The sequence below is a fragment of the Thamnophis sirtalis genome, unplaced genomic scaffold (assembly GCF_051295495.1).
Source record: "Thamnophis sirtalis isolate CommonGarterSnake01/CBP01778 unplaced genomic scaffold, rThaSir2_p1.2 scaffold_12, whole genome shotgun sequence".
Classification (NCBI taxonomy): domain Eukaryota; kingdom Metazoa; phylum Chordata; class Lepidosauria; order Squamata; family Natricidae; genus Thamnophis; species Thamnophis sirtalis.
This window is the reverse complement of record NW_028261392.1, coordinates 35,822,832-35,848,588: the sequence shown is the minus strand read 5'-3', so window position 1 is coordinate 35,848,588 and position 25,757 is coordinate 35,822,832. Positions and strand designations below refer to the sequence as shown.

At 38.0% G+C, this 25,757-nt stretch overlaps 1 protein-coding gene across 2 annotated transcripts in view; it reads right to left on the bottom strand.

Moving 5' to 3' along the window:
- Window positions 1–1,612: 1,612 nt before the first annotated feature.
- The window catches only part of VWA3B (von Willebrand factor A domain containing 3B), a 98,930-nt gene continuing 74,785 nt past the window's right edge, over window positions 1,613–25,757 (bottom strand). For both annotated transcript variants that reach the window (XM_087726636.1, XM_087726637.1), the window contains exons 23-29: window positions 24,759–24,978; window positions 20,321–20,408; window positions 17,616–17,740; window positions 13,429–13,566; window positions 10,510–10,607; window positions 7,944–8,191; window positions 1,613–2,005 (exon numbers count right to left, since the gene is read on the bottom strand). In XM_087726636.1, coding sequence (XP_087582762.1) covers window positions 1,710–2,005; window positions 7,944–8,191; window positions 10,510–10,607; window positions 13,429–13,566; window positions 17,616–17,740; window positions 20,321–20,408; window positions 24,759–24,978 — 1,213 coding nt within the window. In that variant the 3' untranslated portion in view covers window positions 1,613–1,709. The remainder of the gene's footprint in view (window positions 2,006–7,943; window positions 8,192–10,509; window positions 10,608–13,428; window positions 13,567–17,615; window positions 17,741–20,320; window positions 20,409–24,758; window positions 24,979–25,757) is intronic.

Sequence of the window (25,757 nt, the reverse complement as noted above, 5' to 3'; positions counted from 1 at the left end):
ATTTAGTAACTGTTCAAAGTTACAACAGCACTGAAAAAAGTAACATGCCTGTTTTCACACTCACTATCATTGTAGCATCCTGATGGTCACGTGATTAACTTCAGACACTGACTCATATTTATGATGATCAGTTTTTGTAACCTTCTGATAAGCAAACTCAATAGGGAAAGGCAAATTCCCTTAACAATCTTCTTACTAACTTAGCAGCTAGTGATTCACTTAACAGTTATGGCAAGAAAGGTTGCATAATGAGGCAAAACTCACTTAACAAATGTTTCACTTAGCAACATAAATTTTGAGCTCAATTGTGGTTGTAAGTTGAGGACCACTTGTATGGGACTTACCATATTTTTCGGAGTATTAGACACTCCAAAGTATAACACGCACCTTAGTTTTGGGGGAGGAAAATATGAAAAAAAAATCTGCCTACTAGCATCCATGGTATTCAGATCAGTGGTGGGACATACCGGTAGCAGCTGGAAACAGTGGCCACTGTACTGGAACAGTGTTTTGGAGGCCCCACCCACCTGCCTGCGTTCCTTAACTGTATTTAAGTCAACTGGGCCATTTGCGCACATGTGCGCAGTGTACAGCATCTGCGTGACCTCCGCCGAGCAGCTGGAGCGTTGCAGGGCGGTGGGTGCACATGTGTGTACAGCTCATGTGCCTGAGGTGGATGCCTGGCCCCATCACAGCGTACCGTTTGCGACGGGATCCGGAACCCACCAATGATTCAGCGGACACATGGTAACAAGGTCAGCTAATGAATAGGCATAGCAACTAAATTAGCCAATGAGGGCTATTTGGACTCTGAAATTTGCTGTGTGAGCAACAAGGAGACAGGAAGGAGCCTAGCTTAGCCAAAAACTGAAAGTAAAACTGCTTGTGTTTGACTTGTATTTACTGCTACCTTGAAATACCTGCTTTTGGTAATGTATTGTGTATTATCATTATTTTGAATCCTGCTGAATCAGTTGCTGTGCCGTCTGAATGTGATTGTTGCTGCAAACGCTGACCAGCCAGGTCAGTTATTACAATCTGATTCAGTACAGCTGATGGGCGGGTGGATTGGACTAGCGGCATACCTCTAATCAGCTGTTCCAGGCTGCAGGGATTGCCACAGACCATCGCTGCCTCCATGCCTCACGTTTTTGGCCTCTGGTGTGGGGGCTACATTTGGTGTATAAACTGCACCCAAATTTTCAACTTCTTTTTTTTTGGGGGGAAGTGCGCTTTACACTCTGAAAAATACGGTGTGTTGCTAAGTCATTGAACATTTCCATTATACTCTCTTCTGCTGTCTGAACCCTTCTCAAAGTTGTTTGGCAGACTCTCCCATTTACACCTACACACAAGTCTCCTTCATGGAGGAATATGGTAGGAAAAGGCAGAGGGAGGGCTTATCACTGAAACACAGTGTGAAATTTGTTGCTAGCAGCTTTGAGGTGTGTAGGACAGCCACGACCCTACAATGGGCATCATGACCCATTGGTCATACATCAAGTAGAGATGCTTTATTCTGTGCCAATATATCAGGCAACTGGATGGCCACATTTGAAAAGATCTCCTTACAAAGATCTTGTAATGCTATATAATTTTAATATATAAAAAGTTTAATATCAAATTAAATGGTTTATTCAGGATTGATATAGTACAGCTTCAAAAGCGGCAACTAATCCCCTTTCCTCGTTTTTCATTCTGCGTGCTGTCTAATTGCAACTGGTGGAATTGTCCTTCCTTTGAGCTATGTGATACTGCTGAAGCCGTCTTGCCAATTCTTCCACTTTCTCAATGCTGGAAAAGGAGGCATTGCTGCTGCTGCTGCTGCTGCTGCTGCTACTGCTGCTGCTATAACTGCTAGGCTGATCAGAAGTGCTCTGATGGTACCCAGAAGTATAGAGAGAGCTCCAAAGATCCTTGTGGGGCCTATACTCAGAAGCCCTTGAAGACAGACAGATCTTGTCAGCGCTGGAGGAAAAACCAGGCGGGAAGGTTTTGCAAGCAGCTGTCGGCACAAAAGAAGATTATTATTAAGGGAGAAAGAATTGAGTGAGAACTGTGGAAAGTGATCTGCTGACTCAGCCAGAAACAACAGGACATATCATTAGCAATGCAGGTATTCTTCAACTTAGAACTATTTTTATGGTGACAGTCAGTGGTGGGTTGCAAATCCCGTTCAAACTGGTACAGTTGAAATGGGGCTGGTGGCGACCTCATGGATGTGTGCAGTGCACGCATGCATCCTAGCGCCTCTGCGATGCTCCGTGATGCTCCAGCTACTCCGTGGAGCGTCGCGCAGGTGCTGTACGCACCATGCGCCTGCGCAGAAGCGCAGAAGCCTTTAAACACCGGTAAGGAGCACGGGTGGGTGGGTGGGCCCTCCAGAGCACCATACTAGAATGGTATCTGGTGCTCTGGGTTGGCTCCGGTACGCCCATACCGGGGCGTACTGCCTGCAACCCACCACTGGTGACTGTTTAAAGTTACAACAGCACTGATAGAAGTGACTTATGACTGCTTTCTATACTTATGACCATTGAAGCATCCCCATGGTCACATGATGAAAATTCAGATGCTTGGCAACTGGCATTTATTTGTGATGGTTGCGGCATCTCGGGGTCATGTGATCACCATTTGCAACCTTCTGACGAGCAAACTCAATGGAAAAGTCACATTCATTCAACAACCATGTTACTACTGTATCTTTTGGACTATAAGACACACCGGTGTAAAAGACGCACCAAGATTTCGAAGAGGTAAGTAAGAAAAAAAAAGTTGTTGCGTTCCTTCAGCCCCCAGCAGCACTCTGCAGGCTTGAGCAGGGCTGGGGCAAGGCAAGTGAAAAATCTCCCATTTTTCACAAAATCGAGGGCATTTTTGCCTTGCCCCAGCCCTGCTGAAGCCTGCAGAGTGCTTCTGGGGAATGGGGGAAGGCAAAAACGTCCTCATTTTGGCAAAAAAATGCCCATTTTTTGCCCATTTTTCACAAAAATGGGATGCGGGGGTATGGCTTTGGGAGCCCAAAAATCGCTGTATTCAGTGTATAAGATGCACCAACATTTCCAAGCTCTTTTAAGGGGAGAAAGATGCGTCTTATACTCCAAAAATACGATAATTTAACAACTGCAGTGATTCACATAACAACTGTGGCAGGAAAGGTCGTAAAACTGGGCAAAACTCATTTAACTGTCTTGCTTTGCAACAGAAATGTTGGGCTCAGTTGTGACCATAAGGCGAGGACTACCTGTAATGCAAACTATTCTATAATGGAGAAAATAAAGGCATTAAATGAATAAATGTTACTGAAATAAATACAGTTTAGTGACTTTTCAAAGTTACAATAGCACTGAAAAATTATGACCATTTTTCACACTTAAGACCATTGCAGCATCCTCATGATCACGTGGTCAAAATTCAGACTCTTGGCAACTGACTCATATTTATGATGATTGCAGTGTCCCAGAGTCACATTTGCAACCTTCTGATAACCGATGTCAATGGGGAAGCCAAATTTACTTAACAACCATGTTACTAAATTGACAGCTACTTCACTTAGCAACAGCAATTTTGAGCTGAATTGTGGTCGTAAGTCGAGGACTAGCTGTACGGAGTTCCTCCATCAGCAATAACTTCTGAAATGGTAAAACAGTAAGCATGTTGTTAGGGGCCAAAGAATGCATGGGTGGAACTCTGCTGTCATGTGTGGCAATGTGATGGATGGATATATAGAAATGTAGAGGGGGAGGGGAGGCTTCATGGTTTTTGTTCACTTTTAAGCACTAACCAAAGTGCTTCAACCATGGATGGGAAGCCAAATAGGTCTCGGATGTTAGATTACAACAATATATTGTTGTAAGCCGCCCTGAGTCCCCTCAGGGAAAAGGGCGGCATATAAATCCTCAATAAAATCCAAATAAAATCCAAATCCAAATCCATAGCTAATGATGAGGACCACTGAGAAAATTGCTCCCCAACTTCGGACATAATTTCCCGATTCTTGAATCAATGGGCATCATTGTTTTTAATAATATTTTTGTTAATGTATTAAGGATAAAGGTGCTACTAGTGTGAAGATTAGACTACAAGAGAATCTATGACTTGATCATCAGAACTTGTACGCTTCTTGGCAATTAACCATTTGTTTTACTGAGCAATATCCTGGTTTGTTTCTAAATATATCCACATATTTGCATTGACTTCTTGGATGAGAAGTCAGAACTGAAGACGCTTCTTGGATGAGGAGCAAAACATTTTCAAGGGGAAAAAAACAATCTAGTTGCCTTTTGAAAAGCGCCTTTCAGACTTTTCAAGATTATCAGGCCTGACTTCAAATGTTTTTAAACATACTTTTTGAAAGTAACTATCATATTTCTCTTGAGCCTTAATAAGATTCACCGATCACGATAAGATCAATTTGAGATCCTAAACCTATTTTTACAAAATGTACAACTATTTAAGAAACATACCATGTAACGACTGATCCTCCCAACAGGCTGGGACAATTTTTTGAATTTCCATAAATTGCTCAGCCCCATTTTATTCTAATCTAGTGTACTGTGTGAACTTGTTCAATATGTAGTGTCTTTGAATTTGACTTAATACAGTGCGTAAATTCAGTTATTATAATGTTTAGCATAAATGTTGGCTTACTATTACTATTTATTCTACTAATGTTTTGCAGAAACCTTACTGAATCTTACAAACCACCCATCCCCCATTCCAAATAATCATACAACACACTGAATCACAAACTGACATTATTTTAGTTTTCTATGATGCACAAATTCACATGTTCACATTGTGGTTCAGTGTGGTTCATTCAGTGTGTCATGCAAATTCACAAAATTGTGGAATGATTGAAAAGAGAAAACCATGGTTAAGAATGTTTTATAAACACATTGTGTTTTATTGTTGTCATGGGTTATTATTTTTGTGTACAATATATAATAAAAGACTCAAGAAAACATTGTATCAATAAAGGGAAGTAAAGTTAATGAAACTAAAGACCAAGAAAAATATAGTAATATAATACGAAGTCAACAAGATTATAATTTAGACAAGAGATGGATAGATTCTAGTAAATGGAAGGTACACACATTCCATCAAGACAGCAAATTTCAATACTAACTCCTTCATTTCAGAATTTACTATTTAGAATTCATCTTCTGCAATTCTACAATACATGCAAAACTAAAAATGAATATTTATTATGAGTCAGGTGCTATCATTCTGCAGTATAATAACTCTGAGTAGTTCCTAAATTAAACCACACAACTGTTAACAATAACTTGTTTACTTCAAACAGAATACATTGCAAAAGACTGGGTTCATTCTTCATGCAAGACATAAATCATTATCTATAGTTTATGATCGGTTGATTTCTACACTGCACTGCTAATGTGGTAAGTGCATTTTGGTGTAGGGTGAAAAATGAACCCAGACATAATGATGGCTACAGCTTGTTCTATACATCTTGATTTAATTTGGGGGGGGGGGAATTGTGTACAAACTAAGTCATTTAGTTTGACAAGAAAAGTCGTAAAATGGGACAAAACTCACTTAACAAATGCCTCACTTAGCAACAGAAATTTTGGGTTCAATTGTGGTCGTAAGTTGAGAACTACCTATACTTTGGGATTTCTGAGCCCTCCTATCAGATCAATGACCTCGAGAGTGATGCTGGCAGGAGCATAAATCTAACATTGAGATTAACATTTAGGCTTGGGTGCCAGATAATGATATCAACTTAAAGGTCACTCATTTAATTACTGAAGAAAAGCATCAAACAAATAGATTTCGAGATCATGAAATGTTCAAGGCAAAGCCAGAATGCATTAGATCACTGATGGAGCCAGTATTGAAATAAAAGTTTCTCATTTAACAGGGCACAAACCAGTGTAACATGGACTGTGAGAAATATGAATCAAGGAAATATGAAATTAGTAAAATTGAAATGTGATATATGGCAAGGAAGATTGTAAAATGGGGCAAAATGGACAACAAATTTCTCGGTTAGCAACAGAGGTTTTAGGTTCAATTGAGGTCACAACCCGAGGACTATCTGTATTAAGCAAGAACAAGGAAAGTTACTTCAACCAATGGAGGAATATAACAAGAAAATATATTTTTATAAAGACTGAGCCAATCACAATTTGTGCTTAGGATACTAATATTCAAGAATAAGGCTAATATCTAATACAAATGAGATGAAAAAAAGATGGAAATACTATACTGACATCAGGAGCATTCATAGTACCATATTTTTCGGAGTATAAGATGTACTCTTTTCCCTCAAAAAAGAGGCTGAAAATCTGGGTGCATCTTATACAAAGGGTGCATTTTTTTGCCCCCTGAAACCCTGCACCTTTCACCAAAATGGCTATGCATATAGCCTTTAGGAGACTTTCAAAATGCTCCTGGGCTGGGAAGGGCAGAAATAAGCAAAAAACAGACTATTTTTTGCTCAATTTTGTCGTGTCCCCCCCAGCCCCCAGGAACACTCTATAAGCCTCCTAAAGGCTATGAATGCCCTTTTTTGACAAAAATTGGCCTGTTTTCATGAAAAATGGACAGTTTTTTGCTCAGGGGGGGGCACCGAGGAGCATTCTACAAGCCTCCTAAAGGCTATTCATGCCCTTTTTTTGGAATAAAACGGGTCCATTTTCGTGAAAAATTGGCCTCTTTTGGGAGGTCTGCGGAGTGCAAAAACTTTTTTTAAAAAATTTGCCTCTTCAAAATCTTGGTTATACTCCAGTGTGTCTTATACTCCGAAAAATGTGGTAAGTCAATATTTCATTAAAATAATGATGTACTTGTGTGTTACATGAAAAGGGCAGAGCTTATAAGTATAAGTTTTGTCATTTGTGTGTACACATCCTCTATGGATGCCTGTCACTGAAATATTTTTCAGACAGAATTAGAGACTATTATAGGCAAAAGATTTGTATAATGGGATTAAATTTAAAAATCAATTCCAAGAGAAAGTAAGGTACAAGAGACAACAGGTCAGCTATTAATCAGGTAAAGATAAAATACCAATGGGATGAGTTAAGAGACCGAACAGGAAGCGTGAGAGCAAAGATTGGCAAAGAACATGGTGTACACCTCTATTGGAAAAAGGAGATGCAAAAGAATGCTCAAATTAGTGAACCATTCTACTGATTCTTCACACAAGCCATGTTTTCCTAAAATATTACAAAGAAAAAGAGCTGCAGGTAGAGAGAAATGCCAAAGGAACAGATAATTTAAAGAGAAACACAAGATCAAACAGCCAATAAAAAAGAGATAACGGAGAGGAAAAGTGTATATAATAAGCTCTATCTTTGCTTCATTGATTCCAACCTGTCCTTTGAATGTATAAATAGTGCCTGAATATGGAATGTATTAATGTGTGGGGCAGATATGTTTCTGACCAAGGACAGAACCTCTGAATTTACCAAGAATGCCATGAAACGGAAAAAGAACTAATCAGTCAGTTCTGAACCAGATGAAACTGGCTGTTCATGAAGCAGAAAATAACACACTGTGGGCATGTTAATTGAGGAGATGATGGACTAGAACAAATTATTCCATTTAGTAAATTTTAGTGAGGAAGAGAAAAGAAACAGATAATGGAAGATGGAAATGATAAAAGGAATTATTGGAAGGTCTCTGTTGTAAGAGAACAGCCATCTTATCATTGGAACAGTAGTTGAGTTATTTGGGTCTATGTGCATGTAGAATGTATATGGATGTATACATATGCATGAAGTAGCATCTGGATGGTCTACCTTTTGGGCTATGTAAGAATCTATAAAATAAATGGCAAAATTCCAAACATAAATATACTAAGATCAGAAATATCAAGTAGGTAATGGATAAAAAGGACTAATGGAGCAGATCCACTTTAGCTACATTTGATCTTATAACCTGTCTTACTTTTTTTTCCTGTTTACTTTCTGTACCTGTACTTTCTTTTTTGCGATGAAAAGTAGGTGACAAGCTATTTGCTCTTCGTTTAGTTCTAGAGGAAAACATCTCATCACCGACAGATGAGGTCCATTCTTTACAACGCTCCTTTTTGCTGTTAACTCTTCCTCTGTCCTTCTTCTTCTTCTTCTTCTTCCAATCCCCTCCTACAGATATAGAATTTTTCTGTTTCTCGGCCTCTGCGACTGCTCTATGGATGTGCTTTGGGACTGTTACATTTGGTCTAGAATACAAAGGAGGAAACAGAATGAAGGTAGGCATGGTGGACTCCAAATTTCTGCCAACATTTTATTTATTTTATGTATAGAATGACAAGGAGGGAACGATAGCAGTTGTCAATATATTTATACCTGTCTTCTATATCTATTCTGTTCATTATTATTTTTTTTAATTATTTTTATTTTTTGTTACAAAGACAACAATGGGAAAGGGAGAGGATGGAAAGAAAAAAGGGGGGGAGGGGAAACCCATCTTCACATACAATATGTCGTTTAATCACAGGTGCATCCCTACTAAGTTTATACATCCCGTATCTCTCTTTTGTATATTTAATAAGCGCCACAATAAGCTAGGGTTTAAAAAACAAAAAACAACAAAATAAGGGAGAGAGAAAAAAAAGGGTGGGGGCGGGGGGGAGGCCAAAAAGAACAAAAAAAGGTCCAAGAAGGAAAGGGGGGGGGAAAAGGGTGGGGGGAGGGGGGAAGCCAAAAAGGACAAAAAAAAGGTCCAAGAAGGAAGGGGGGGGGGGAAACAAAGAAAAAAAACATTACATTAGAGGAAATATCTGAGATGGTAAACATTATTTGAAGATGTAGATGTTAAAACAACTGTAATCAAACGACATGCTGCATGTGATGATGGTTTTTTTTTTCTTTATTCTGTTCATTATTATATCTATACTCCAATGCATTACTGATAATCCCCATCCTACATACTTTCCATTTATGGTTAAATATCACTGTGCAAATCACGTATTAGCCCTTGTATATTTATGACCAAAGAACAATGCACTCTGTTCTTCCCCTTCCGCTAACCACACAGGAGGGGCACATGTAGCACAGTGATGGAACTATGGGCTAACCACCTAGCCAGCCAGATAAGCTGAATTAAACCTCATGATCAACAGAGTGATAAATGTCATCATCAGATCATCCTTGGATACTTCATACAGAAACTAACCTAACAGTCTTTGCTGTAATAATGCTGTCATAATTCTCCGTCCTACTATTTCATACAATCCTATTCTGGGTCTCTTTTGTTGTATGGATAGATGTCTACAGGAGTGGAAGGAAGCATCTGATGAAACCTGTATTGTGACATCATGATATGATTTCTGACATTCCTTAGGTGTATCACTGCACATGTGTTATGTTCTGATCATTATGGCTTGCTGCAGATGCTTACGGCAATTAGCTAAATTTTAGCAAATATATTCTCCTGAGTTCACTGCAATTCAGAAAATAATGGTGGCTCGTTTTGATAAAGAGCTCTTCCAGATAATAGCTTTGAAAGGGTTCAATTATTAAATAGTACAATTGTTTTTTTCAATTAAATTGGATGCCAGCCATACTACATTAACTAGAGATGCCCTTCTGGGAATACAAGTTATTGCTCAATAAAATAGAACTGAAATGGAAAGGTATAGCTTTGATGGTGCAGAGCATTACATGATAGTTCCTGACAGCTCTTGAAAAATAACATAAAATCCAGTGTCACTGCTTGAATTTCTTCCATTTCCCTATAACAAAACTAAATTTTAACAGGTCTTGATTACAAAGGCTTGTATGTATTGCTACATTAAAAGTTTAATTTACATTGGCAAATTTCATAATTTATTATACGGGAGCATGGATACTTATGTAGCCCTGAGTTCATATGAGTGGGGAGGGAAATTTATTTTTCCCCCTATTTTATTTCCAATAACTATCATCCTCAGTTATTTGCAACAGGCAGATGTTTTTTTCTCAGAACGAGTAAGGATTTAGTTTCCAATGCAAAGAGTATCCACAAAAGACAGAAATCACTGGAAATAGTGTTCAAAGTTTCTGAAATGAAGAATCTGTCAGAAATATTGATAGTTACATGAGCAGTTGTAGCAGGAACCTGGTTTAACAGATATCTGACTATATGAATTAAAGGTAAATGTTCCCCTCATACATACGTGCTAGTCGTTCCTGACACTAGGGGGAGGAGTGCTCATCTCTGTTTCAAAGCCAAAGAGCCAGTGTTGTCCGAAAATGTCTCCGTGGTCATGTGGCCAGCATGACTAAACGCCAAAGGCACACGGAATGCTGTTAACTTCCCACCAAAGTGGTTCCTATTTTTCTACTTCCATTTTTATGTGCTTTCAAACTGCTAAGTTGGCAGAAGCTGGGACAAGTAACAGGAGCTCATTCTGTTACACAGCACTAGGGATTCAAACTGCTGAATTGTCAACCTTTCTGATTGACAAGTTCAGTATCTTAGCCACTGAGCTACCACATCCCTATATGCATTACATGCATTTAAATTATACAACGAAAAGCATTTATTCATGCTCACATGAGGTAATCCATCATCTTCGTCATGTTGATGTAGCAGCAGGAACAAGTGTACCTTCTATGACTAATTTTAAAAAGCCCATTTCGTACACAATGATCCTACAACAAAACATTTTTAAAAGATTAAACTTTGATTTTTAATATAACGAGTTATAAATAATTCAAATTAAAGAAATGTGTTAAACAACAAGAAAAGGTGGTGAGTTGATTAACTATAGAGCACAATGTTCTGGAACTCAATTTCTCAGAATATTTTAAAAGGCAAGTGTTATTTACTAAAAAATAGTTGACTATTCTTCAATCTTCCATAACAAAGATTGATTACTATAGTAGACATCTTCAAAATAATGTCAAAAATAAGATTGTTTAAACAAAATATTGAATAATTACTCTGTTATTAATTATGTATCTTATGCTAGATACTTATTTTACCTATTTAGGGAACTAATACAGAGCCGAGGTGGTGCAGTGGTTAGAGTGCAGTACTGCAGCCCCTTCAGCTGACTGCTAAACTGCAGTTCGGCGGTTCAAATCTCACCGGCTCAAGGTTGACTCAGCCTTCCAACCTTCCGAGGTGGGTAAAATGAGGACCCAGACTGTGGGGGCAATATGCTGACTCTGTACACCGCTTAGAGAGGGCTGAAAGCCCTATGAAGCGGTATATAAGTTTAACTGCTATTGCTATTGCTACTGCTAATTGAAGTAGAAACAACCACCTTAACTTCTTTGTTTTAGGGCCAAATTGGTGTCAAAAAAAAAATATGACACCACTTTATAATTGTCTACTGTTTTTATTGCTAAGATTTTTTTTTCTTTTTATAACCCTGTTATCCCTTAATTTGGTGTAGAGCTAGGTTGACTGAATGGAGCTGAGATTTACTGGCTCCCTGACACCTACATGGAGTTCACAGCAAATATCTTCTCTTTGCACCCTAATAGGGAGGGACATCTGTTGCTACCTAGGATTGAACTCTCAACCTTCTGAGTGGTAGGTGAGTGCCTCCACCTCTAGGCCATCATGCCACTTGTTTTCTTGCTAAGAAATAAAGATATTGAAAAGAAGAGGAAAACCCAGAATAACAGAGTTGGAAGTGACCTTGGAGGACTTCTAGTCTTCAAAAACATTGTGCATATTGAAAAACTCAGGTTTTTAACACATCATTAAATCTTGTTTATTATTTTTTCATTGCACCAACAAAGAGCTGGTTATAAACAGGGAATAAATATATCTTTATATACATATTCAAAAAAAATATCCAGGATTATAAATCTGAAGTACAACTATTTTCATAGATTTAATAGTATATAATATTTCTGGAAAAGTGCAGCTAAACAAAAGGCTTTGTTATATGTAGCTTTTGGGGGGAGAAACCCATTTAAAAATATTATGGAGGAACTATATAATTTTTAAAAATATATTTTTAAAAATTCTTGGTAATCTTTTGCTTTATAAAGTTGAACACTATCTAAATGTATTACTTTCTGCTCTGAGCATTCTTAGTAACAGAAATATTACTTTGTAGTAGCTGGTTAGTTGAGAGGACACGAATTTAACCAACTTTCCCTTGTTCCAATATTCTTGGAAGTAAATTAAATGTCAGGCCTGCAGCCATATTCTTTTTGGATCTTTGGCCTGCCACACTTTCTATTATTCTTGTATGCTTTTTCTATTGTGAGAAAATGGGAGGGGGGATTGTACAGAGTTAGAAGCTATGTAGCCCAAACAAAATTCCTTTCTAGAAAGCCAAGGTCATCCTTTGTCTCTGCACCTCTGCACCTGACTGGAATTGGATGGGTGAAACTGCCAGCATGGCAGTGGAAGATTGGACCATGTGATGGGCTGGTGAGTGTGGGGCAAGTTTGTGAACTTTCAGTTGGGTGGGGAAAATGGGGAAGCTTTCAGATTCGGGTTTTCCTAGATGTGCCAACATTATCTCTTAATAAATTGGAACTTTGAGCAATACTTTGTCTTCAACTCTGATTTAATTTTGGATGCTATTTGGAACCCTGACAAGATATCTGTATTAAGAGCCGAGGATGAATTAAGGCCCCATGTAGGAGATATAAACATTTTATATAATTTTAGCATAGGTTGTACTGAATATGTAATTAGAAGTTTTTATTTTCCTCTTTTTCTTGTTTATAAATTTTAATTTTTTTAGTAAAAGATTTGCATTTATATAACCATGAAAAAGAGGAATTCTTCTAAATAATTTTCATGTCTTTTACAAAAGCTTTAGTTTATAATGATATTTTAAAAAATCACTTGGATAAAATAGTAAGGTTTTATTCTGCTCATTCTGCTTTTCATTATTTTTGGGATATAACAGAGTATTACAATAGGATCAGGGGTTTAATCAACTTACCTTCACTACTGGTTCAAAAATGTGAGTGTGCTCACATGCCCCACCTCTGCGTATGGGCAGAGCATCAAAAAGGGACGTGATGACATCTGGGCGGGTGGGCGGAGCCTCCCGCTGCCAGCACTACTGGTTTGCCCAGACCGGATAGAACCGGCTGAATTTCACCACTGAATAGGATCTACTTGTCTATCTGATTAATTACTGAAATACTTAATTATCAGGAACAAAGCATATTATTGAAGGAAAGATTCAGGTATCAATAAAGTGCTTGCAGCACTTTCTAGGTAACACATTGCAGGAATTTAAATTTGGAAAAGACAAAAGAAGTTCTATGCTTACCATTTCATCAGTTAATCAATTGTTCCTCAGCTCTGACAACTTTAAGACGTGTGTGCTTTCAGAATTCCTCAACCATATCTTAGACTGCTGAGGTTGAGGTACACTGAGTTAACCAGTCAAAAGATGAGGAAATAATTCCTATCCTGGCAGAGCCTTGAATTGGTACATTCAGCGCATTGCAATTCCAGCCAGATGTGGGTTGCTCATTGATTGCTTACCTTTTTATTGTTGTATTTCAAAACTGTGTAGAGTTTATCATCTAAATCAGCTTTATTTGGTATTGCTATGACAACACCAGGGACGTAATACTCTTCACCTGATGGCTTCCTTATTCTGGTGAATACATAATCTCCAATCTGTTGAATAATAATAAATGTGAGTTGAACACACCTATCTTAAATGTAAATATCCTAAAGTTTTAAAGTTTGAATCTGAAGAAAGGTGAGAACCCAGTAAGAATATACAAAGATATATACAGATTTTTAATTAAAAATTTCAACCCATACCTGACTCTTCTCTGCAGTTAAATAGCAATAGTACTTAGACTTATATACCGCTTCACATAGTGATGGAATTCGAAAAATTTTACTACCGGTTCTGTGGGTTTTGCTTGGTGGGCATGGCGTTGCTTTGTCAGCATGGCAGGGGAAGGTTACTGCAAAATCCCCATTCTCTCCTTACCCCACTAACCAGCTCTGTTCTCCTGTTCAGGGCAACAAAGAAGATCAGCTGGGAGGCAACAGGTGTGTGGTCATCCTATTTGCCAGTTCTCTGAACAACTCAAAATTTCCGCTACTGGTTCCCCAGAACCTGGCAGAACTGGCTGAATACCACCTCTGGCTTCTCGCAGAGTACTTTACAGTCCCTCACTAAGTGGTTTTACAGAGTCAGCATATTTCGCCCAACAATCTGATTCCTCATTTTACCGATCTCAGAAGGATGGAAGGCTGAGTCAACCTTGAGCCAGTCAGAACTGAACTCCTGGCAGTGGGCAAAGCTAGTCTGCAATATGCATTCTAACCACTGTACCACTATGGCTCTTAAATTCCATTCCACTCCCCAAAACGTAACATAAATGAACCTATGCTTTATCCACTAAAAAGTAAAAAACTAGATATATAGCCTTTGGTGCAAGCTTGAAAGGGCAGAATATGTTCAGTTGCAGCTCCATTTGATTTGTTAATTACATATGTTCTGAACTAGGACAGCTTAGCTACAATGATCATGTTCCAATAACCATTTGTTTACCATAATGTACTTTACAGGATTCTACCTTTGAAGACACAGGCCTCAACTGATACAAAATGCTAAAACTCAATCAGCAAATGGCACCCACATCTATTCTGTGAACTGTACTGAGGTTACCTGCACTGGATGTTAATTCTCTTCCGAACCCATATCAAGGTCATGATACTCCCTCCCCAGTACTGTATATACCAGCGATGGTAAACCTTTTAGACACCAAGTGCCTAAACTGTGCACGCACATGCCCAAACTAAAATGTTTGCATGTGCATGGACATGTGTGAACATGCATGACCATGCACACACATGTCAGCAGAGATCCAAAGACCAGCTGGCTGGGAGGAGGCAGGGCATCCCAACACCAGCAGCACAGCAAGAGGTAAGATCTTTTCATTTTCATTTAGTTCATTTATTAAGATTTATAGGCCGCCCTTTTCCCTGAGGGGACTCAGGGCGGCTTACAATCACAATCTTCTTTCGTGAACTTCTGTTTCATTGTTTGGAGGGAAACAGAAGTTCACAAAAAAAACGCCACGGAGATCTGACCTGGGGCAACGACGCGCGTGCCAGCAGAGAGGGCTCTGCGTGCCACCTCTAGCACACATGCCATAGTTTCGCATCAAAGGTATATACTATGCTGGTCATTAAAGCTGATCTTCAGCACTTTCTTTAGGTGTCCTTGATGGGAAATGCACTGACATAGTTATTCTAGGACAAACAGTTCTAAGTTGCAAAAGTCCAGATGGCCACTAAATGGCAGCAAATATGCTTTTTTTCCTGCTCCTCCTAATTTCTGTCTAATGGTAGCACTAGCTTTATTGTTATTGTGGTTCTTTCACTACAAAGTTCATTGATTTTGAGGTGTATTAAACATTATGGAAGTTCAATCTTATCAACTATTTTTAACATGCATCTTTACACTTCTGGTACCTTTTGATGCTGCTACATATAAATAAGTGGGTGCAATGGTTTGTGGTTTTTACAACTGGGTAGTTTTATGAGTTTTGTAACCTTTCATTTTCATAAGCCACCTAAGATTTTGCATAAAGATTGAATGAATGAATGAATGAATGAATGAATGAATGAATGAATGAATGAATGACATTGGAATGTAGAGTTAATACCTTCATTTATAAAATATGGAAAGAAGAAATAAGCCCAGGTATTTATTAGACTATCACCTCCATTTTAAAAAAGATGTTTATAATTCTACATGGGACCCAAACTAGTTTTGATGTTTTTATTTTGGGGGGAAAAAACAAAAAGAAAAAAAAATCAAGGGTCAATTTACTTTATAAACATACAATGCCAGATGTGCCAGATCATGTTTTTCCATAGCACATTGCTCTGATACTTATCTGAAAATAAAAATGAATTTAATACGGTTCACTTCCAATTTGATACGGTGAGGTGCATTTTGCAAACAGTTATGTGTACAAATTGAAAATGAACCACATCAAATCACAGATAAAAACTGCTGATCAACACTAGCCATTTTTTTAAAAGAATAATCTATTTCAATTTGCATGGAATTGCTGTTCCAGAAAAGCTATTTCCCTTTCAACTCTATAATATTTTTTATCAAAAAATGGTGCATTACAGCAACCCAAACAAAAACTATTTTTAGTTCCAGGATGAAAATTGCAATGAGGTCTATAGCAATTCCTTTTCCAAGATGATCAGCAAGGCAGAGTAGATTTGATCAAGTTGATCAAGACTGTAGCATGGGAGAAAAATAGGATAAATCCCTTTCCCATCCCTCACAGCCCAAATCTTGATCCCTGTCTACTCTAAAGACATTTACCCTTTTCACATATGACTTATATAGTCATTACGATTTATTACTGTGTAGAACAATTAATGGAAAATTATACCTACATAATAGATATACCTTTCACTCAGCAAATTATGGAGAAATGTTTCTTTTTAGGAAAGGTAGCTGATTTGTCTAGATCTAGTAAAAAAGGCTAAAAGAAAGACAAGGAATGACATGATAGTAATATTCCAATATTTGAGGGGCTGCCACAAAGAGGGGGTCAACCTATTTCCCAAAGCACCAGGAAGCAAGACAAGAAATAATGGATGAAAACTAATCAAGGAGAGAACAAACCTAGAACTAAGGGAAAATGTCTTAATAGTGAGAACAATAAACCACTGGAACTGTTTGCCTCCAGAAGTTGTGGGTGCTCCATCGAAAAAAGAGACTAGACAGCCACTTGTCTGGATTGGTTTAGGGTTTCCTGCTTGAGCATGGATTGGATTAGAAGACCTCCAAGTCCCTTCCAACTCTGTTATTCTGTTACTCTACTCCAGGGGTGTCAAACTCAAGACCCTCAGGGCAGGGGGGAATTTCTGCTGGTGTTACTACCAGTCCAGCGCATACATGATTTGCTCGTGATTTGCGCACACTCTGCATGTGTGTGCAGTTGCCTGTAAATAGGTCTGCGCATGCGCAGAATGTTAAAAATGTTTTTAAAAAACATGCCGCAGCAAATGGGAAACCGGTTTGAGGGTGTGGCAAGCCTGCCATCCCTACTGGTTCGGCAACCCAGTCACAATTTCCACTACTGGTTCACCGGAACCGGTAGCAACCCATCTCTGCCTCAGGGCCAGATCTGGCCCTTGGGGTACTTAGATCTGGCCCATGTGGCTGCCCTGGAAACAGGAAAGGACCAGCCCATGGTGCCTTTGCCAGCGAAAACAGAGGGCCATGTGTGGCCCTCTCAGGCTCTGTTTTTGGCTGTGCAGTTCTCCTGCAGCCATTTGCCAGTGAAAAAGGAGTCCAGGCAGGCCTCAAGTGGCCCCCATGAGCTCTATTTCTGCAGGCAGAAGGCTGCAGGAGACCATCAGCACCAAAACCAGAGCCTTGACAAGTGACATCATGCTGGCCATGACCACCCCACCCACGCACTCCAGCCCCCCAAGGTCAAACACAACCCTGACACAGCCCTCAATGAAATTGATTTGGACACCTCTGCTCTAGTCATTTTTACAGGATCAAATTGGACTTTTAGCATAAAGCTACAGTAAACCAGCTGTTCTGATCTGATCTTGTGTTCACAGAGAACTTCCAAATATATTCAAATAAAAAGCATATTGCCTTTAAAAAGCACCATGCAGCCTAAACCTAAACTTATCTTGAGAAATAGCATGCTACTCACGTGTAAGGGTGGACAAGACGTCGCACCTCCAATAAACAAAATGAACTTCAAGGGGACAATCTCACTCTGTCCATTAACAAAATCAACAAGTGCATAAAATGATGTGATGCTCTTCACCACTGTTCCTGAAACAAAAAACCCCAAAATTCAATTTACATGCACAATGTTCAGATGCATATTTTAAAAGGAATTTAAGTAACAGAATTGTAAAAGTTCCCACCTGAAGAAAAAGCAAGAAAACTACTGCTCTTGAAGATAATCCCACATTATCAAGAAAAAATAATGTGGGATTAAACAATGCAATTTGTAATTCAGTTTATTCAATGTGATAAATTATTTTTCTGGACCCACTATCAATTGGATTTTGAAGAGGGCTGAGATGAAGATTTTAAGATGTATGTTTGTTTGTTCATCAATCAAATTTAGAAATTGTCTATCTCCCTCCCATTCGGGTCTGAATCCAAATAAAAGCCCACGGCATCCAGTAGTACCAGGCAGTCCCCACATCTTAATACTAACCAAGCCTGATCCTGCTTAGCTTCCAAAATCAGATGAGATCAGGGTTTCCATAGTAGCGTGACTGTTTGAGGAATTAAGGAGCTGGACTGAGGGAGCAAGTTCCCCCTTCAACCACATATCTGTAAAAGGGTTGTATGCATGTATCTATATGCATATTTCTCCAGGATGGCAGCGAAACTTCTTGTTTGGAGTTGGGTGTTTTTAAATCTATATAAATACATACATTCCCTCATCTGAAACACCCTTGCAACCTGTTTTCATCTTCATGCCTAACATGTAATAGATGTTTGCCTGGCCCTACTTCCAATTTCATATCCACAATTTATCAATGGCAAATAATTGAAAATATACCAGTATGTATTTGCACATTAAACAAATTGTACTGGATCTTTTAAAACAGGGATTTTAAAACTTTTTCAGGCCCTGAAACCTGTTAAGCAAAATAATACATTCTAGGAATCTCTGATCAAGAGGCAAATTTTTTAGCAATAAGGTTAAGGTTATAAGGTTTATTGTATTTATATGCCGCCCTATTCCCGGAGGGACTCAGGGCGGCTAACAAACCCAGGGGGGGGGGGTAAACAAGAAGGAAATACAACAAACAAGGTACAAAGAGAATTTAAAAAGACAGTCAACAGTCACACGATTCGAGAGGGGAAGGGAACTCGTCAACCCCAGGCCTGCCGGCACAGCCAGGTTTTAACGGCTTTGCAGAAAGCCTGGAGAGAGGTGAGGGTCCGAATCTCTGCGGGGAGAAAACTGACTGTGTTTGAACGTTTGCTTTCTTTCTATCCCCCTCCCTAGTCTTATGGAAACCCATCAACTTTGAAAAAAGCCTGTTTAAGTGATTCTTGCTTTTGGAAACATTATGGAAAATTGAGCTATGAATTGAAAGACAAGAACTATATTAAGATCTGGGAACCAAAGATAATCTCACTAGTGATGCCAACTATAAAAAGGAAAGTTTTAAGGTTGGCACAACTCCCAACTATCATAATAATATACATATTCCCACTCTTTTTTCTGCTATACATCATTTTTTGTTCCTTCGGTTCTGAAAACCACATCTGGATATTAAGCTTTATTCAACCAAGCAAAAATGTAAACCACTTGGATAACTTCACTAGACTTCTATGAACACAGGAGCATTTATTGAAGTAAGCCAGGAAGCATAACCAACTATCGTAGTTCAAGACTAGCCCTGTGTAAAGACAGTTATCAAACACCTTTCTATTGTCTTACCTGCCACTTGACTACAGATAGTCCTCAATTTACAACCACAATTGAGACTAGAATTTCTACTGCTAAGTAATGGAAACTAATATCTTTTTTTTGCCACAATTATTAAGCAAATCACTGCAGTTGTTAATGTGATTGTTAAGTGACTTTGCTTGTCAGAAGCCAGATGGGAAGGTCACATGACTATGGGATGCTGCAATAGTTATAAATAGATGCTGGTTGCCAAGTACCTGGATTTCTATCATGTGACCATGGGGATGTTACAACAGGTGCAAGTTGTCAGGATCAGTTTCACCGTAAATCATTTTTTACAGTACCACTATAACTTTGAACAGTCTTTAAGTGAATGGTTGAAAACTGAGGACTACCTGTATTTATCTCATTTGAATGGGCTGGCCTGTTTTCCTTTGTTTTTGAAGTGATCAGATTTGCTCTTTGTCATTGCTACCTATGTGAGAACAAACTCTTGCATTGTGGATGTTTTAAAAATAGTTTAGGCCACAAGCATACATCAAACACACTCTGTTAGTCATTAAAGCTGCAAGTCTGAAAAAAGTTGCCATTACATTAAAGAACCCACTTATGAAAGGTAATAGAAGCAGTGGCACATTTTGTCACATTTACAGGAAAAGTCAGAAAAAACAGGCTGCCTTGATACATGTCTAAGAAATGCTGCACTTGTGTCAAATGGGAAGCACATCTTCTGAAATTGTGTTCAAAGCAGGCAAATGTATAATCATCCAAGCCTGTTCTTTCAAATCTTTACTTTCGCTCCCAATATTCTCTTTTGTATTTATATCTTAAAGAGTTGCAGTAAATTCTGTTATGCATAACTGGTTTCAGAAGTATTAGTTAGCTGAATGTTGGAACACTTCTTAAAATCATCTCTGTGCTATTAATTGTAAATAAAATTCTATCCCAAATATATTCCTGTAGACAATATTTACCTGGGTAATAAAATCCTGTGGTTTCTGATCTTGCGATGACATTTTGGCCTTTGAGATAATCAAATACTTTTGTTTTTGGTTTCTTTGCCTGTGGTTAATAAAAATGCCTGTATTATATAGGGAACACCAGATATTTGCTCTTTCTAATGTTATCATAGCAGAATCAACAGAAAACAAAGTACAGATATACACAACACATTTAAGACTTAAGCAGAATAAACTTGTCAAAAATATGGCCCTATATAATAACAATATTTGTAGTGAACCGAAATGTTTGACTCAATAGTATAATTGTTACTGATGTTTTTTTTTTGAACAGTACAAATTACAGCAACTGAATTCCAAGGTAATTTTTTTTAAAAGAAAACAAAATACAATAAAATCGACAATTTAAATTTCTGTACTTTTCTACAGTATCAAAAAATAATAAAATGGGCTTTCTAGAAAATGTGTCAATCAAATTTTGAAAAATAAGTTGAACTAAAGCTATAAAGAATCTCATTGTCTGATCATTGTATCTTCAGCAATATAAAGCCATAGTTCTTCACAGACTTTGGAATAGACACATAAGATATTTGCATTTTCAGTTCCTAAAGATGTCAGGTCATAAAGCTGGAAAAGAAATTTCCAATTTTGGCCTCAGATTGTCTTTGCCAACTAGATCATACAATATGATTAACATGACAGAATCATAATATTGGAAGGGGCCATTTAGGCTCTAAAGTCTAACACTTGCTCTAACCAGGAAATTGTGAGTTCTAATGCTGCCTTAGATATGAAAGCCAGTTGGGTGACTTTGGGCCAGTCATTCTCTCTCAGCCTAACCCACCTCACAGGGTTGTTGTTCTGGAGAAAATAGAAGGGAGAAGGAATATTAGGTACTGTATGTTTGCTGTTTTGGGTTACTTATGAAAATAATAAAGGTGGGATAAAAAAATCTTTTAAAAAATTTATGTAGTATAAAACATGTCTTCTTTCTGAGGTAATGATAAAGTATACAAAACATTTTGTATGTACTATATAAAATAGAAAGTATTTTCTCTCTTTCTTTCTGTTTCTCTCTTTCCTGTTTTTGATCCAAAGATTTGGCAATTGCTGTATGCTTCATTTTCCCCAAATAAACTGATTTTAATTACTCAAATAGATCTTTCACTGAATTTTGTTCAAAACTGAATTACATGTAGTCATCTTAAGAGCTTTCAAAATCCAGATTTGTAAAGCAATACAAATCTTTCACAATAATCTACTTCTGTACTATAATGGTGATAATACAGCCTCACTTACAGATTTATTTATGCAATTCTTTAATCTATTTAATAATCCACATGAATAAAGCAATAAGCAAAGAGTTGGTCACAGAAGGCCATCAATAAAAATACTTCTATTTCTCTTTGATAGCTAATGAAGTTAGGGGTTCTTAAGAAAGTTATTCTCTCATTAAAAATAGATTTTAATTATTTCATGAAAATTGTTAATGTCTGTTAGTCACATTTTTATAATTGTTTACTTAGGAGGATGTAATTGAAAAAGCTAAAGCTTTTTATTTTCTTGAAGTGAAAATGAAATCTTGAATGCTACCTACATTTCTGCCCTTCAGTTCTTAAGGCTTTAAAGATGCAGATTAACAGTTACTAAGGATGATGTTCTGACTGGGCTGCTAAAAAAGGTTGTCTCAGGATAAGTGATTGCTCTGTGTTAATCACATCGTGTCTACAGCATATGTTGGCAGTTGTGGTGGGGGAGAGAACCAGAATAAGCCTATGAATTAAGGAAATTGATGAGTTGGTACAAATCAAGGTCACAGCAAAATTATCATTACCTAATTTATCAATCTGATGTGTTTGAGAAGAAGTATAGATCAAATCTTTAAGAAAGTTCCGAGAACAATAACCTTAATGCAGGGATTCTCAAAAGGGCAGATCAGGAACCTTCCAGATTTTGAGGAGGATAATTCAATTTGGGAAGCTTATCCAGGTAAAGCAAGACTGCGAGGTCCTTGGTGCTTTCTGAGCTTGATGGTTTTCTTGCAGATATTTCATTACCAAACTAGGTAACATTATCAGTGCACCAAGCTGAGAGATAACAAAGGACCCCTCAGTTCAACTCTGAGCTACAAATATTCTCTTTTATCAAAACTGAGCTGCTGCCAGGTATCATTTCCTCCTGCTTGAACAAGTGTTTGTCCAGGCAGAGCAGAAGGACTATATGGGAGGTTTCCGCCTATGCCTTATCTGTCTGCTACAATTGTCCTATTTGCATCATCCTGCTTCCAAGAGCCAAGATGTACTTGCTTGCTTTTGGAATCATATTTGCAACCTTTTCTTCCACCAATTATAGATGTAAGGCTAGAAGGACATGCAGGACTGAACTTCTTGGCTATTCATTGCAGGAGAGGAGGAGGCAGAAGAGTTTATGTTGATTGTGCCTACACACAAGACTTAAACAAAAATTCAAAGATACCCAAATGCTACTATCTAGTTTTTGGGCTGTTTACAGGTTGGTCATTTCTGTACATAACTATTAACATTGAAATCTTATGTAATCTTTAGAACAGATTATGGTAGATTAACATAAAGCTTCCAACTGGAACAGAAAAAGCTAATTGAATAACACCAAAAAATAAAGCCCAAGCAAGTGAAAAGAAAGCTTTTCAGATGTTTTCTTTTTAAAGATAGAAGAAACACACCATTAGAAATCTCCAGAAGTCTGGCTTTTTCCTGCTGATAAGCTTTCTATATTATGCTTGCCAAAGACCTTATTAAAAAGTCTTTATTAGCATTTTAATAACCTTCCCTGTCAATAATTCCCATTTCTCTGACTGAATGTAATCCTTGAAAGGCAAGAGTTTTCATTTATCATCTGTATATTTCAATTACAGATTACATCTGTTCCTAGCCAAGTAAAACGTGCCCATTTCCTTGAAATGAATATTTAAAGTAATCTCATAGCTAAATAAAGATGTTTCATGTCCCTTGCACCCCAAATGTAATGATTTGGAAAATCAACAGATCTCTATTTTATTTGGAAAAACTCCAGAGTACTTCCATTATGCAGATAAAATCAGCAATTTTACCATTTTAACAAAGGTTAAGGATTCAACAAATTTATTCAGTTGTTCATTCATTGACAGGGCTTCTAGGCCTCTCTAATCAAACTATCTCTGGGGGAATTAGTTTCTCAAATCCTTACCTTAGCAGGTACCTTCTGAATAAAAAGCTTGCCCGATACTCAGTGTTTGTATATACACATGCATACTAAAGTATAGGAAAAGCATTATTCAAATATGAAGTAATGTTAATTGTACTCCAAATAGTACATTCACATTATTTGGCCTTGTTTTCTCAGGGAAATATCAACATAGCCCATAATGCATTCTCAAAACTACTAAAGCAGATTTTGGAGACTTGGTCAAAGACCATGCTAAAATTACATCAGGCAACCTTAACAGCTATTTTCAATATTTCTCAATCAATCACTCACTCATTAATTGGTTCTTTCATTCTTTTTTTATTTGCTGTGATCAAGAAACCATCTCTATGTAGGCCTGCTTGTTTAAAAGGCAATTTCTGATACAAAAATTGTAATGGTGCCTCCTTTCCTTCTTTAATGAATTGAACTGTAGGTAGGAGAAGGAAACAGGGAGACTACATCTCCAGACTAAAAAAAAAACCAATAACTACACATTACGTTGCAGCCATGTTTTAAGAAAGCATTGCAATGCTAACACCAGGGCTCTTTCAAAGTGCCCTCAGAAGCTTTATAGAATTAGTTCAAGTTCCTCAAAAACTAGGAAGTTTCATAACAAAATGCATCATTTCAGTACACACACAATTCAAAAAATAAATCCATTTTGACTGTTCCATACTGCAACATGTTAGAAATACTTGAAAAGTAAAGTTCAAAATCACACCTTCTGCATATTTGCCACTAGCAATAGCAATAGCAATAGCAATAGCAGTAGACTTATATACCGCTTCATAGGCCTTTCAGGCCTCTCTAAGCGGTTTACAGAGAGTCAGCATATTGCCCCCAACAATCTGGGTCCTCATTTTACCCACCTCGGGAAGGATGGAAGGCTGAGTCAACCCTGAGCCGGTGAGATTTGAACCGCTGACCTGCTGATCTAGCAGTAGCCTGCAGTGCTGCATTTAACCACTGCGCCACCTTGGCTCTTATTGCAGTGTTGCACTATTGCAGTGTTTTTCAAACTTGGCAATTTGTAGATGTGTGGACCAACTCCCAGAATTCCCCTTCCAGCATGGGAATTCTGGGAATTGAAGTCCACACATCCTCAAGCTTCCAAGGTTAAGAAACATTGGTTGCTATTGTAAACTGTTTTTGTTTATGAAGTCTTGTTTCTATTTCTTCATTCTACTTTCTTTTACAGAAGCTGCCTTGGAAATTTCTTCAAAAAACATAAATAGCAGCAGCTACCAACCTCTTTAGTGGGACAGATATGGAGTGGACAAATTCTCTGGGGTTCTTCTTTGGATGCTATTTCAAGATCAGAAGCCTGTTGTAGATATGTTAATGCTGTTAGAATCTCATCTTCCAACATCACAAGCTCCTGGTTGGCAATTGGCCACTTTGCATTGGCTAAGGCTTCGAGTAAAGATTCTTTACAGTCCACGTAGGAAACTGGATGATCCTGTTGAAATCTAGTAACAAAGGTTATGTATTATTATTTATATGATTTATGCTACCAGCATTCCAAAATCAATTATATATATTAACTGTATCAAGTGTGTATTTTTCCTAGAGGAGAGTATCTGTTAGTTAAAAGATTCCTATTGTTTCCATGCTCACCTTTTCTTGCATTTGCTCCAGATAACTTGGAACATTCTAGGGCTCTCCCCCATAGCTCCATCACTATGTTTCCTTTCCAACTAAAAATTGGGAAGAAATCACCATGGCATAAATCATGCTGCCCCACAAAGTGCTGTCAGTATGCATTTGGAATGGGAGCAGAGTAACAGAGTTGGAAGGGACCTTCAAGATCTTCTAGTCCAACCTCCTGCTCAGGAAGGAAGCCCTACACCAGGGATGTCAAATGCCAAGTTTAGCGAAGGTGTAGAAAGTTCTGATACATCACGTGACACCACCATGACAACATGAGTTTGACATCCCTGCCCTATACCGTTTCAGACAAATGGTTGTTCAATCTCTTCTTAAAAGCTTCCAGTATTGGAGCACCCACCTTCTGGAGGCAAGTCATTCCACTGATTAATTGTCCTAACTGTCAGGAAATTTCTCCTTAGTTTTAGGTTGCTTCTCTTCTTGATTAGTTTCCATCCATTGCTTCTTATCCTGCTTTCAGGTACCTAATAGCTTGACTCCCTCTTCTTTATGGCAAAATATTTAGCAATAGTTAGACTTATATACCGCTTCATAGGGCTTTCAGCCCTCTCTAAGCGGTTTACAGAGTCAGCATATTGCC